This window comes from Apus apus, chromosome 25, assembly GCF_020740795.1.
Source record: "Apus apus isolate bApuApu2 chromosome 25, bApuApu2.pri.cur, whole genome shotgun sequence".
In the NCBI taxonomy this organism is placed as follows: Eukaryota; Metazoa; Chordata; class Aves; order Apodiformes; family Apodidae; genus Apus; species Apus apus.
This window is the reverse complement of record NC_067306.1, coordinates 5,134,543-5,148,099: the sequence shown is the minus strand read 5'-3', so window position 1 is coordinate 5,148,099 and position 13,557 is coordinate 5,134,543. Positions and strand designations below refer to the sequence as shown.

At 65.1% G+C, this 13,557-nt stretch overlaps 1 protein-coding gene across 1 annotated transcript; it reads left to right on the top strand.

Moving 5' to 3' along the window:
* The first annotated feature begins 1,355 nt into the window (after positions 1-1,355).
* Positions 1,356-11,763, top strand: FMNL1 (formin like 1). The gene is given in 26 exon segments (XM_051640507.1): positions 1,356-1,434; positions 1,667-1,750; positions 1,832-1,905; positions 2,490-2,573; positions 2,806-2,946; positions 4,032-4,140; positions 4,391-4,467; positions 4,551-4,644; positions 4,941-5,015; positions 5,417-5,527; positions 5,614-5,763; positions 5,856-5,957; positions 6,056-6,311; positions 6,533-6,789; positions 6,791-6,812; positions 6,932-7,053; positions 7,542-7,744; positions 8,321-8,555; positions 8,824-8,892; positions 8,992-9,072; positions 9,392-9,521; positions 9,624-9,787; positions 10,007-10,108; positions 10,395-10,493; positions 10,650-10,770; positions 11,448-11,763. Coding segments are annotated over 26 exon segments (3,144 nt in total). The 5' UTR covers position 1,356; the 3' UTR covers positions 11,552-11,763.
* The last annotated feature ends 1,794 nt before the right edge of the window (positions 11,764-13,557 follow it).

Sequence of the window (13,557 nt, the reverse complement as noted above, 5' to 3'; positions counted from 1 at the left end):
CTGGAAGGTCTCATCCATCCCCAACATGGCACCTTGGGGACCATGAGGAGGGGCCTCCCCAGCAAAGGGGACATCTGGGTGCAGTCGCCCACCCTGGGACCCACCCGGCTGCTGGGTGCAGCCCCAGCAGCTTCTCAAGGAGGCTATTTCTGGCCCCACAGCTGGATTGTCCCCTCCCTGCCCAGCTCTGCCCCACGCTCCCCTCCACCCACCTCCCCTGGCTTTGGCTTCTTGTGAAGGCGGCTCGACAGGTCCTGCCTGCTGCCCTGGCACCTCTCCTCATGGACCTGCTCCTCTGTGGGCAACCAAACCCGCGGGAGATACCTTCTCCCTAGAGTTGTGGGTGTCCCCAGGGTGTGTGCACCCCATGTCCCCACCCTCAACATCAAGGGATCTCAAAACTGGTGGTTAGGGGTGGCTTGGGGCTGTGGCCATCGTGCCATCATGCCCAGGTTCTCCAGGCCAGCAGCAGCCCCAGCTCCTGGGTTTCCTTCAGGGACCAGATCACAAAGACCTGAGTCTTTTGGGCCGTGACCCAACCTGAGCTCCCAGCATGTCACCCCACAGGGTCCCTCAGGGACCTGCTGTGTCCCTGGGGCCGGAGCTGTGGTGGTTTCAGCAGCTCCTGGTGCCGTTGGGAGAGAGGAAACCACGTCACGTCCTGCCGGGGCGGCCCCGGGGGGGTGGCGGGGACGGGGTTGTGCAACGGTGGCACGGAGGGATGTGGTGACACGCCAGGCCCTGACGCTGTGTCTCTAAAAAACACTGATTTCACCAGCTGGGCTCGTCACGTGCCCGTGCGGGGGACTCGGGGGTGACCGTCCCCCCCGGCGGGACCTGCACTCCCGGGTTCTTCAGCTGTGTCGCCAGCCTGTGTCCCCATCCCCAGGTGGCTCTGTCAGGACTGGGCTGGCTGAGGCCGGGAGCACTGAGCACTCATCACACGGATGGAGGGCTCCAGTTTTGCCTCCTCTCCCCTCCCCCCGCCCCCCACTTACAGCCCTGCCCGCCATGCGGGGACCCCAGGTGGGGACCTTGCTGGTGGCTCCATGGTTGGTGGGATGTCAGCATCCTGTCCCCATTGTTCCACTGGTGTCCCCATCCTCCCACTGGTGTCCCCATTGTCCCACCAGTGTCCTCATCCTCCCACCAGTGTCCTCATCCTCCCACCTGTGTCTCCATCATCCCATGGGTGCCCCTGGCCTTCCACTGGTGTCCCCATCCTCCCACTGGTGTCCCCATTGTCCCACCACTGGGCGAGAACACCTGGTGCTGGGCAAGCAGTGGGTGCCACAGCCCTGGGGTGTGTTTTTGGGGTGACCCCCGGCCCTGACACCCATCACTCCCCAGGACTCCATGAACCTGCCGCCGGACAAGATGGAGCTGCTCAACCAGTATGACAACGAGAAGAAGTGGGAGCTCATCTGTGACCAGGTGAGGTCTGGGCCTTGCCATGTCCCCCGTGCCATCCCTGTCCCCACGTGCCACGGGCATCAACCCGAGCCCGTGACATCCATCCTCGTTAGCGAGTCGGCGCCTCATTAACCTGATTAAGCACCGAAGGGAGGGGTGGGGGGTGGGGACAGGACTGCGGTGGCTGCTGCAGGGACAGTGTCCCCTCCCCGTGCCACCTGTCCCCGTTTCAGCCTCTCTCTGGGGCTCCCAGGAGCGTTTCCAGGTGAAGAACCCCCCGTCCGCCTACATCCAGAAGCTGAAGAGCTGCTTGGACACGGGTGGCGTGAGCAGGAAGGTGAGGGCCACCCCTTGTCCCCCTTGCCCCCATCCTGGGTGGGGCGTGGGGACAAAGCCAACAGCTGTCCCTGTCCCCCAGTTCAAGAGGCGAGTGCAGGAGTCGACACAGGTGCTCCGGGAGCTGGAGATTTCCTTGAGGACCAACTACATCGGGTAGGGCTGGGGGTGGCCTTGTCACCTGGTCACTGCTGCTGTCCCCAGTGTGTGCCTTGGTGTCTGGGGGTGGGGGTGACAGCAGGACATGGAGGCTGGTGGCCTCATCCTGCCCCTCTGGGATGGCTCTGAGGGGAGGACGGGGCTGCTGGAGCCACTGGCTGTGCTGGGATGGACCCTGGAACCCCCACCTTGGGTGTCCCCACCCCTTGTGGTGTGGTGGGTTCTGAGCCATGGGGTCCCACCAGCCAGGGCCAAGCTGTCCTGCCGTCATCAAAGTGGTGGCACTGGTGTCACTGGTGGCAGGGATGGCTCTGGTGGCACTGGTGGCAGTGCTTGCAGTGGTGTCACTGGTGCCACGGACCCCTGGAGCTTTGTCCCCCGTGCATTAGGGTGGGGGTCACAGCACCCACCTCCCTCAGAGAGGGGCCAGCTCTCAGTGCCACCTTGTGTCCCTAACGTGTCCTGCCCTCTCTGGGGAGCAGGAGGAGGCACCGCGGGGGGTCTTGGGGCAGGGTGCCGAGCGGGGGGCACTGGGTTGGTGGTGGAGCCCCCTGACCCCTCTGACCCCCCCCCTTCCCCAGCTGGGTCCAGGAGTTCCTCAACGAGGAGAACCGGGGCCTGGACGTGCTGCTGGACTACCTGGCCTTTGCCCAGTGCTCTGTCACGTACGTCCCCACCGTGACCCCTTCCCCAAGGCTGGCATCAGCCCCCCCGGGACTTGGGGGGTGGGCGGGGGGGGGGTGTCCCCGTTCTGCTCCCCCCACCTCATCCAAGTGCTGGGGCTCAGGCTGCCCCGCAGCACCCCCATGTCCCCAGGCCTGGGGTCCCCCGGGCTGTGCCCATGGGGGGGTCACATCTCACCCCCCCCCCCCCCCCGTGTTCCCCATGGGCCACCAGGTATGACATGGAGAGCGCTGAGAACGGCAGCCCAGGCTCTGACAAGGGCAGGGGGCCCGAGCGGTCGCTGGAGGACCTGAGCAAGAGCAGCTCCTCGTCACCCCCCCAGGCTCCCCACAAAGCCCGGCACCTCACCGTCAGGTAACCCCTGTCCCCTCCCTGCGGCCCCCCTGCTCTCTGCCTCGCTGCCCCCCCCGCGCTCGCTGAGGGGCTCGGCAGGGAGACCCAGGCCTGGACCTACCAACGTGTCCCCAGCTCTGCCCTGGGGACACGAGGTGACAATCTGTGCACGAGGGATCAGTCCTGCCTGGGGGGGCTGGGCTGGGTCTGTCCCCCAGTGTCCCCCCGTCCCAGCAGAGGCTGCTCTGAGCGAGACCCAGAAATAGGTCAAAAAACTGGAGATACTGGAGATGTTGGGGGGGGAGGAACAGGCCTGAGCCCCCCGGAGCCCCCCCATAATCCCCAGAAGTCCCCGCTAACCCCACAGCCCCCCCCCTAACCCCCCGCATCCCCCCTAACCCTGCTCTTCTCTTGCACGCTGCCGGGACGCGCTGACGGTAGGTGACAGGCTCAGGGCCCTGGTGGGGACATGGGGACACCCCAGTGGGACCCCACTCCTTGGGGGACCTGCAGAGGGGGGGTCCTGGGTGGTCCTAGAGGACACCCCGCCACAGAAGCTGTGACGTGGCACTTTGGGGGTGTCCCAGCAGGATGTGTCCCCCCCCGCCAGCCCCAAGGACAGGTCAGGAGGGACGTGGCACCCGTGGCTGGGCTTGGGGGGGGGGGAGGGTGTCCCCAAAGCCGGGGGTCCCGGGGGCCACGCGGGAGCCGCGTCTCTCCCTCCTGTCCCGCAGGCTCTAACGCTTCTCCAGCTGCTGCCTCTCGAACCAGCACCTCCAAACCCTCCTCCGCCACCTCCACCCCAGCGTCCCCTCCAGCGATGGGGACAATAACCCCGGGTCACCCGGCAGCTCCTGCCCAGCCCGGTGAGCCTCCCAGACCAGCCCTGCGCACCCGGGGGCACCGGCCACCCCCCCCCCACCCCCCCCAGAATGAAAGGGCTTGTAGATGGACACGGGGGTCTCCTCCATGGGTCCATGTAACCACCTGGGTCCCCTGGTGTCCCCTCCTCGCTGCCACCCAGCGTGCGCTGTCCCCTCCCTGCTTGTGCTGTGCCCCCCCCCCCCCGGCCCCCCCAGCCCCTGCTCAGCCCCTCTCCCCCCCAGGCTGAACCCCTCGCACAGCAGGAAGGCGCTGAGGAGCTCCCGCCTGGTCAGCCAGAAGGACGATGTCCACCTCTGCATCATGTGTCTCCGGGCCATCATGAACTACCAGGTGGGGATGGGGGGGCAGTGTCCCACCCACCTGGGGTGCCCCAAATGTCACCAACCCCCCCCATGAAACCATCCTGGGGGTCAGGGGTTTGGGGTGGGACCCGTTCTCCACCTCCTTGCTCTGAGAGGTCCTCACCCAACCTCACGGCTGGTGGGGACGTGGCACGGGGGTGTCCCCAGGTCCTGCAGCATCCCTGGGGTGGGGACAGAAGGACACATGACCCTGTTAATGCTCCTTTTTCCCCCCCAAGTCTGGCTTCAGCCTGGTGATGAACCACCCAGCCTGTGTCAACGAGATCACCCTGAGCCTCAACAACAGGAACGCCAGGTAGGACCCATCCCTGTCACCTGTCCCCATGTCCCCTCACCCGCCCTGTGGCCCTGACCCCCTCACACCCCGTGTCTCCACAGAACCAAGGCGCTGGTGCTGGAGCTGTTGGCTGCTGTCTGCCTGGTCCGAGGTGGCCACGACATCATCCTGGCTGCCTTTGACAACTTCAAGGAGGTGAGTCCCCAGCTGGGACACAAGCTCCCCACACTGACACCCATCTGGGTTCTCGCCTCAGTTTCCCCCTGCATCATGAGGGCATCTCCCATCCTGAAAATGTCCATCCCATGGGGTGCTCCAGCCACTGGGCTCAGTGTCCCTATGCCAGCACATGTCCCCAGGGCCATATCCTGGACCAGGTGCCAGGCAGCACCTGCAGAGCTGGGAGGGTGTCACCCATGGGTGCCTCCAGCCCTGCCACCCCCCTGGGTGCCACCCTGGCCGTGTCCCTCAGGCCCCTGTTCCCACCTCAGGTCTGTGGGGAGAAGAACCGCTTTGAGAAGCTGATGGATTATTTCCGCAACGAGGACACCAACATCGACTTCATGGTGAGCTGCCCTGTCCCCAGGGCATCGTGTCCCCAGGAGCTGCTGGGACATCCCAGGGTGCTGCGTCCCAAAGGCTGTCAAGCCACTGGGCTGTCCCCAGGGCACTGTGTGTCCCCAAGGGGTGCTGAGCCACCAGGCTGTACCCAAACCCTTGTGTCCCCAAGGGGTGCTGAGCCACCAGGCTGTGCCCAAATCATCATATCCCCAAGGGCTGTTGAGCCACTGGTCCTTCCCCAGCTCCCCATGTCCCCAGGGCTGTGAGACCACCACACATTCCCCAGGGTCACCGTGTCCCCAGGGGCCACCGACTCACTGCGCAGTCCCTGGGGACACCACGTCCCCAAGGACTACTGGGCCACCGTGTGCGGTGGTGACCTGGCTGAGCTGGTGGCCTCCCCCAGGTGGCCTGCATGCAGTTCATCAACATCGTGGTGCACTCGGTGGAGAACATGAACTTCCGAGTCTTCCTGCAGTACGAGTTCACCCACCTGGGGCTGGACCAGTACCTGGAGGTGGGTGGCCCTGCGGGTCCCCAGGGCTGGGTGGGTGCTGGGCAGGAGGTACCACCGTGACGGTGCCACCAACTGTCCCCCGGCAGAGCCTTCGCCTGACCGAGAGCGACAAGCTGCAGGTGCAGATCCAAGCCTACCTGGACAACGTCTTCGACGTGGGGGCCATGCTGGAGGACTCGGAGACCAAGACGGCCGTGCTGGAGCACATGGAGGAGCTGCAGGAGCACGTCAGCCAGGTGGGCCGTGGGCGCGTGGGCAGGAGCTGCTGACGTGAGCCCCGCGGGAGGGAGCAGGGATGGGGCTGAGCGACGTCTCCTCGTCCTCCCAGCTGACCGAGAAGCTGCAGGATGCGGAGAACGACTCCATGGCCAAGATAGCAGAGCTGGAGAAGCAGCTGAGCCAGGCGCGGCAGGAGCTGGAGGCTCTGCGGGTGAGCACCCCTGGGTGCTGCGGGGTTGGGGTGCTGAGGGGTGACCGGGGAGGGGTGGGACCCACCCCTGATGCCCCCGGGGTTTGTCACCCCTGCAGGAGCAGCTGAGCCCCCCGCGCCCGCCCAGCCCCCCGGCCCCGCAGCCCCAGGAGAGCTACCGGCGGGCACTGGAGCAGCGCCTGGCAGAGCTGGAGGAGAAGGGGCTGGTGCAGATCCTGCGGGGGCCTGATGGAGACGTCGCCATCGAAATTGTCCCCGTTGTCATAGAAACCCCAGCAGCCCCCGTGGTTACCGGGGAGGCCACCACCGGCACCACCGGCACCACCGGCACCGACACCGCCCCAGGTACCCCGGGTGTGTGTGTGTGTGTGGGGGGGGGGGGGTGGCAGCCACCCTTGATGTCCCCTCCCCATGGGGACAGCTGGCACGGGGCGGGGGGGGGGGGGTGACAATGTGTCTCTGGGCAGAGAAACCCAGGCAGGGGCGAGGGGACGTGCCCAGGGACACCAAGTCACTCAGTGGCCAAGGGGACATGGCGGTGCCACCATCTCACCCAGCTCTTCTTCTCGTTGCAGATGTTCCAGCTCCAGCTCCACCCCCACCCCCTGCCCCCCCCTTGCCCCCGCCTCTGCCAGGGGCTGAGCAGGACCCCCTGGTGCCTCCCGCACCCCCCCTGCCCCCAGGCCCCACTGTGCCCCCAGCTCCTCCGCTCCCAGGAGCTCAAGTGCCACCACCCCCACCACCACCCCCAGGGGGGCTGGAGGGCCCCATCCCCCCCCCTCCTCCTCCCCCACCCCCCCTGGGGGGGCAGCTCCCAGCTGGGCCGAGTGCCCCCCCCCACCACCAATGGTTCAGGTGAGTGTGGCCCAGGGATAGTGGGGACATCACCCAGCTGAGGGCTGGGGGCACCTGGGGATGGGTTTGCGACCTCCCCCCACCCCGTGATGTGTCTCCCCCTCCCTGTCACCCTGCAGTGAAGGTGAAGAAGCCCATCCAGACCAAGTTCCGCATGCCAGTCTTCAACTGGGTGGCTCTGAAGCCCAACCAGATCGATGGCACAGTCTTCACCGAGCTCAATGACGAGAAGGTGCTGCAGGTGAGGACATGGGGGGGTCCCGGGGGGGTGGGCACAGGGTGCTTGGCTGGGCCAGCACCCCAAGCGGCCCCACACCCATGCTGAGGTTTCCCCCGTGCTCACCTTGCACCCATCTGTGGTGCTATGTGGCTGCTGTAGGTTGGAGCAGCTCCTCGGTGTCATGGAGAGGGACAATGTGGGGTGTGCCATGCTTCTCCTGTCATTCCTTGTCCCCTCAACCTGTCTTTGTCCCCTTGCTCTGTCCTCATCCCTGCATCCCATCCATGTCATTATTTGCATCTTCATCCCCTGGTGCCCTCATCTCCTCCTTACCCCTCTGTCTCCCCTTGTCCCCTTGCTCCATCCTCATCCCTTCAACTTGACCTCATCCCCTTGCTCCATCTTTATCCTCTTACTCCTCTCCCCTTGCCCTGGTCCTCTGGCCCCCTCCTCATCCCTGATGTCCCATGTCACCTCCCTGCCGTGCCCTCAGCCCCATCTCCCCACAGGAGCTGGACATGAGTGACTTTGAGGAGCAGTTCAAGACCAAGGCGCAGGGCCCTGCCTTGGACATCAGTGCCCTCAAGGTGAAGGCCACGCAGAAGGCTCCCAGCAAGGTCACCCTCATGGAGTCCAACCGAGCCAAGAACTTGGCCATCACCCTCCGCAAGGGCGGGCGCAGCGTCCAGGACATCTGTGCGGCCATCGAGAAGTGAGTGTCCCCTCCTGGGTGGGAGAAGGTTGGGGGTGAGCCCAGCTAGGCTGTGGGCATGGGATGGTGTGGGGTGTGCTGGGGCTGGAGGAGTGATGCCACCAGCCACGGGGATGGAGAGATGCAGGGACCAGATGAGAGACGGAGGGATGTGGGGACCAGCCCTGGGGATGGAGGAAGATGGGAACCAGCTGTGGGGATGCTGGGATGCAGGGACCAGCCGTGGGGATACTGGGATGCAGGGACCAGCCGTGGGGATACTGGGATGCAGGGACCAGCCGTGGGGATGCTGGGATGCAGGGACCAGCTGTGGGGATACTGGGATGTAGGGACCAGCCCTGGGGATGGAGGAAGATGGGAACCAGCTGTGGGGATGCTGGGATGGGATGCAGGGACCAGCCGTGGGGATACTGGGATGCAGGGACCAGCCGTGGGGGTGGAGGGATGTAGGGACCAGCCATGGGACAGAGGAAGATGGGAATAAGCCATGAGGATGGAGCGATGCAGGGACCAGCCATGGGCATGGTAGGGGTTGAGGGACCTGCTGACAATGCTGGGGTCTCTCCCCACCCCCAGGTATGACCAGCAAGCCCTGAGCCTCGACTTCCTGGAGCTGCTGCTGCGCTTCCTGCCCACCGAGTACGAGCGGACGCTGATCGGGAAGCTGGAGCGGGAGCAGCAGCCGCTGGAGGAGCTGTCGGACGAGGATCAGTTCATGATCCGCTTCAGCAGGATCCCCCGCCTGGCCGAGCGCATGAACGTCATGATCTTCCTGGGCAACTTCAGTGACACAGCCCAGCTGCTCATGCCAGTGGGTGCTGGGGGTACATAGGGTGTCCAGGGGGGAGCGGGTGGGTCTAGGACAACTTGCCACCACCAGTTCTCCACCAGGGTATCTCTGCACCAGGACAACTCTCTGTGGATCAATAGGAGAAGTGATGATCCACAGGGAGTTGTCCTGGTGTAGAGACATCCTGGTGCAGAGAGGTCCCAGCAGACTTGGAAGTGGAGGGTTGTCCCCCCCCTACCAGGGGTGACATCCTGCCATGATATTCAGGCCCTTCTCCCCCCACCCACAGCAACTCAATGCCATCATCGCCGCCTCCATGTCCCTCAAGTCCTCCAGCAAACTGCGCAACATCCTGGAGGTGAGGAGCTTGGGGGGAGGTGGGGCTGGGGTGTGTGATGCTGGGTGCTGCACTGTGTTCCCCTGAGTGCCCTGTCCCCAAGCCCTCGTGTCCCCACAGATCGTCCTGGCCTTTGGGAACTACATGAACAGCAGCAAGCGTGGGGCTGCCTACGGGTTCCGGCTGCAGAGCCTGGACGCGGTAGGGATGGCGTGGGGGACATGGGGACACTGCCACTGCCTGGGGACCAGCCTTGGGAGAGAGGGAAACAGTAGGGGTGCAGGGATTTGGGAAGAGCCATAGGGATGGAGGGACCAGCCACTGGGATGGAGTGATGTGGGAACAGCCATGGGGATGGAGGGATGCAGGGACATCCCTGGAGATGCAGGAAGAGCTGTGGGGATGCAGGGATGCGGGAACATCCCTGGGGATGGAGGTCCCCAGAACCCACCCTGAGCAGGGTGAGGTGGGTGATGGGCCACGGGTGGGGCTGACCCTGCTCTGCCCCTGCTCCCCCCAGCTCCTGGAGATGAAGTCCACGGACCGCAAGCAGACGCTGCTGCACTACCTGGTGCGGGTGATCACCGAGAAGTACCCGGAGCTGAGCGGCTTCCACACCGAGCTGCACTTCCTGGACAAGGCGGGTTCAGGTAGTGCCCGTGGGCTCTGGGCTGGGGGTCACGGCAGCCTGGGACCTGGTCTGGGGTCCCCCTGAACCTGCCCTGCCCCTGCCACTGTCCCCCCCCCCACAGTGTCCCTGGACAGCGTCCTGCAGGACGTGCGGAGCCTGCAGCAGGGGATGGAGCTGACCCGCAAGGAGTTCATGCGGCAGGACGACAGCCTGGTGCTCAAGGACTTCCTGAAGGTCAACTTGGAGGTGATGGAGAAGCTGCAGGCTGACAGCAAAACCGCCAAGGTGGGCGCCGGGGGTTGGAATGGGCAACCCCTGGTTTGTCCCTGGGGACACCCTGAGGTGCCCTCGGCCTCGTGGAAGAGGCTCCGGGGGAGGGGGTGGGATGTGGATTCAGCAGGAGAGCTGGGGGAGTGGTGGGAAGGTGGGAGGGGGTGGAGGGAGGGGGCAGGCGGTGGGCACCACGGCCCTGTCCCAGCCCCCGAGGGGTGTCCCTGTCCCCAGGAGGCCTACGAGTCGGCCGTGGAGTACTTTGGGGAGAACCCCAAGACCAGCCCCCCCACCACCTTCTTCCCTGTGTTCATGCGCTTCATCAGAGCCTACAAGGTAGGAGGGGACGGGGGGGGGGGATGGGAGGGTTTATAGGGAGGGAGTCTGAGGTTGGGAGGGGACCTGGTTCCACTTTGGGGTAACCAGCAAAAGCCACATGTGAACTGGGGGGTTGTGGGGCTGGGTGAAAGACCCTGGGGCTTGGTGCTGCCTTTTGGGGAGGTGGGAGGTGCTGGAGCTGGGTTGGGGGCTGCTGAGGGGAGGAAGGGGGGGGCTGTGGTCCCATGGCAGGACCCCCCCCCCCCACTCCAGCTCAGCACACCCTCCTTGTGCCCCTCCCAAGAAAGCAGAGCAGGACATTGAGCTGTGGAAAAAACAAGAGGCTGCAGCCAAAGAGGCAGAATCCAGCCCCCCTGGCAGCGAGGAGCAGCCCGAGGTGAAGGTGCCCCACGAGTCCCTCTGTCCTGGGTCAGGTTGTGGGGGAGGGCGAAGCAGGTCCTGGTGGGGGGGGGAGAGCTGGGTGGGGGGTGGAGGTGGGGGCACCTCAGGGGTGTGCTGGGGGGTCGGGCCATTCACCCCATGCTGTCCCCACGCCCAGCCCACCCAGCGGGCCAAGCGGCAGCAGATGGACATGATCGCCGAGCTGAAGAGGAAGCAGATGGTGAAGGAGCCGCTGATCTACGAGGGGAAAGATGGGGCCATCGAGGACATTATTTCAGGTGAGAGATCAGTTCAGGTGAGAAGAGACAGTGCCCGGGGACAGCGGGGAGACCCTCGGTGATGGGGGAGCCCTGGGGGGCTGTGACAGCCTGGAGCCAGAGGGTCACTGAGCCCCGTCATGGGGACCAAACCCACCTGTAGCACCTGCCCATCCCATGCAGCCAAGCTGCCGAGCACTCTCTGCCCTGTCTCATGGCTCTTCCTCCTCTTCTGCTTCTTCCTTCTCCTCCTCCTCCTCCTTCCTCCTCATCCTCATCCTTCTACTCCTCCTTCCTCCTCCTCCTCCTCGCTGTCTCTGGATTGCACTTCTCAGCTCTGAAAACTGTTCCTTTCACGGCCCGGACGGGTAAGCGCTCGTCCCGGCTCTTCTGCGATGTCAGCTTCCCCGAGGAGTGTCCTCTGTAGGTAACGTGGGGGCCCCGGGCTGGGGGCGACTCGAACCCCGCGGGTTTCCTGCCCCAGAGCCCCGGTTGCGGGGCAGACGGGCCGGGCTGGACGCAGCAGCCCCGGGCGCGGCGCTGGGCAGCGCGGGAGCCGCGGGACTCGCTTCCCCGGGCTGGTTGTTCCGGAGCTGCTGCTCCTTCCGCGGGTCGCGCTCCTCCCGAGCACCCGGGTACCCGGGGGGGCGGCGGGTCCGGGGTCCCGGCGGGGCGGGCTGAGCGCGCTCTCCCCGCAGACCTGCGGAACAAGCCGTTCCGCCGCGCCGACACCGGCCGCGGCAGCGCCAAGAAGCGGGCGGGGGGACAGACCCTGCAGGCGACGCCGGACCTGGCGCTGTGACCGGCGCCGTCCCCGCTCTGCCGGGCAGGACCGGCCTCCCGGAGCAGGTGGGACCGCAGGACGCCGACCCGCCGGCCCGGGACGACGCGGGGCAGCGGGGCCGGTGCCCGCTCCCGGCTGCTGCAGCCGCTTCGCCTTCCAGCTCCCACCCCGCGGGGCTCCCGCACAGGGACCCCCCGGCGCTTGCTTAGCGATGCCCCCCGAGCTCCTCTCCTCCCGCTGGCGGGGCTGGGGGACCCTCCTGGGTATGGGCAGGGGGAGGGGGGGGGGAGCGCAGAACGCGCCCCAGCTCGTCCTGGCAGGAGAAGCGGGGCTGCCCCATCCCCGCCCAGCGCTGCTGCAGCGCCCGCCGCTCCCGGGGCAGCCCCGCGCTCTGCCGGCCCCCCGGCTCGTGCTGGTGCCTCCGGTTCCCCGCGGCAGGGGGGGAGGGCGCTGAGCCAGGGACCCCCTGCCCGCCCCGTGTGCTCCTTCCGAGGCACGGGCTGCGCCTCCGCCCCCGGGAGGAACCTGCTGCAAAGTCCCACCCTGGGCGCTCCCCAGGAGCTGGCAGGGCTGCTATTCCCAAGTGGTTTTCGACGTCTTCCTTAACGTTTCTCTGCGCTACCGGAGCAGGGACTGGACCAGCCAGGTACAGGCTCTCACCTACGGCTCAGGTGAGGCCGTTCCTCGCAAGGGAGGCTCCACAGCTACCACCAACAGCAGCAGGCAGAAGGATTTACTGTCCTCGAGTCTGCGAGGTGGCACCTCTGTCCTCCTGCCTCCGCCTCCTCTGCGGGGCTGGAGCCTCCTGGAGCCTCCCGGGACCCGCAGGAGGCTGCTCCAGCAGCTGCAGCCTCCAGCCCCTGCAGCGACCACCAGGAGCCCCCCCCAAAAAAAGAGCTGAATCACAGAATTGTCAGGGTGGAAAGAGACTTGTGGGGATCACCTCGTCCAACCTCCCTGCTGAAGCAGGAATGCTGCAGGAGAGAGGCCGGAGCAGCCACAGGAACCTCCAAATAACACCCCGGCCTCCATCCCTGCCCTGCTGCTGCCTCAACCCCAACCACAATTAACCTCTTGATGTATTTACTTCATTAATTGGCCCCTGCTGCCAGGGCTGGTGGCCACCATGTGTACATCTTTGCTAGCCTCAGCTTCAGATCCGGGTAGGTCCCCACCACAAGCCAGAGCAGCTGCTGCTTCCTGCTGGAATGAAGAGGCCAAGCACCAACTCCAGATCCCCCGGGATCGGAGGGAGGGAGGGGAAATGAATGTGTAACTTATAAATGCCTTTTAAGCCAGAAATGTAAAACATTAACTGCTAATTTGTATACATTATTTTTCTATACTGAAGGCCTGTTTAATCTAAAGCAGAACTGGTAATAAAATGACTCTGAGGATAAAGCGCCTGTGTGGGAGAAGGGGTGAGGATTTGCAGGGGGGAGATGGAGGAGGGAGCTGGGGAGGGACTTGGGACAAGGGCAGGGAGGGATGGGATGAGGGGGATGGATGAAAATTGGAAGAGGGAGATTGAGGTTGGACATCAGGAGGAAATTCTTTAATGTCAGGGTGGTGAGAGCCTGGCCCAGGCTGCCCAGGGAAGCTGTGGCTGCCCCATCCCTGGCAGTGTTGAAGGGCAGGTTGGATGGGGCTTGGAGCAGCCTGGGCTGGTGGGAGGTGTCCCTGCCCATGCAGGGGGGTTGGATCTAGGTGATCTTTAAGGTCCTTTCCAACCCAAACCAGTCTGGGATTCCATGATTCTGTGATAACAGACAGACACCAGCTTATTTAGCTCAGATGTAACAAAAGTGGGTAAGGGTCAATGGGCACAAACTGGAGCCCAGGAGGGTCAACCTAAACATGAGGACAAACTTCTTTGCTGTGAGGGTGGCAGAGCCCTGGGACAGGCTGCCCAGGGAGCTGGTGGAGTCTCCAGCCCTGGAGACATTCCAACCCTCCTGGACGCGTTCCTGTAGGATCTACTGTAGGTGACCCCACTCTGGCAGGCATCTCCAAAGGTCCCTTCC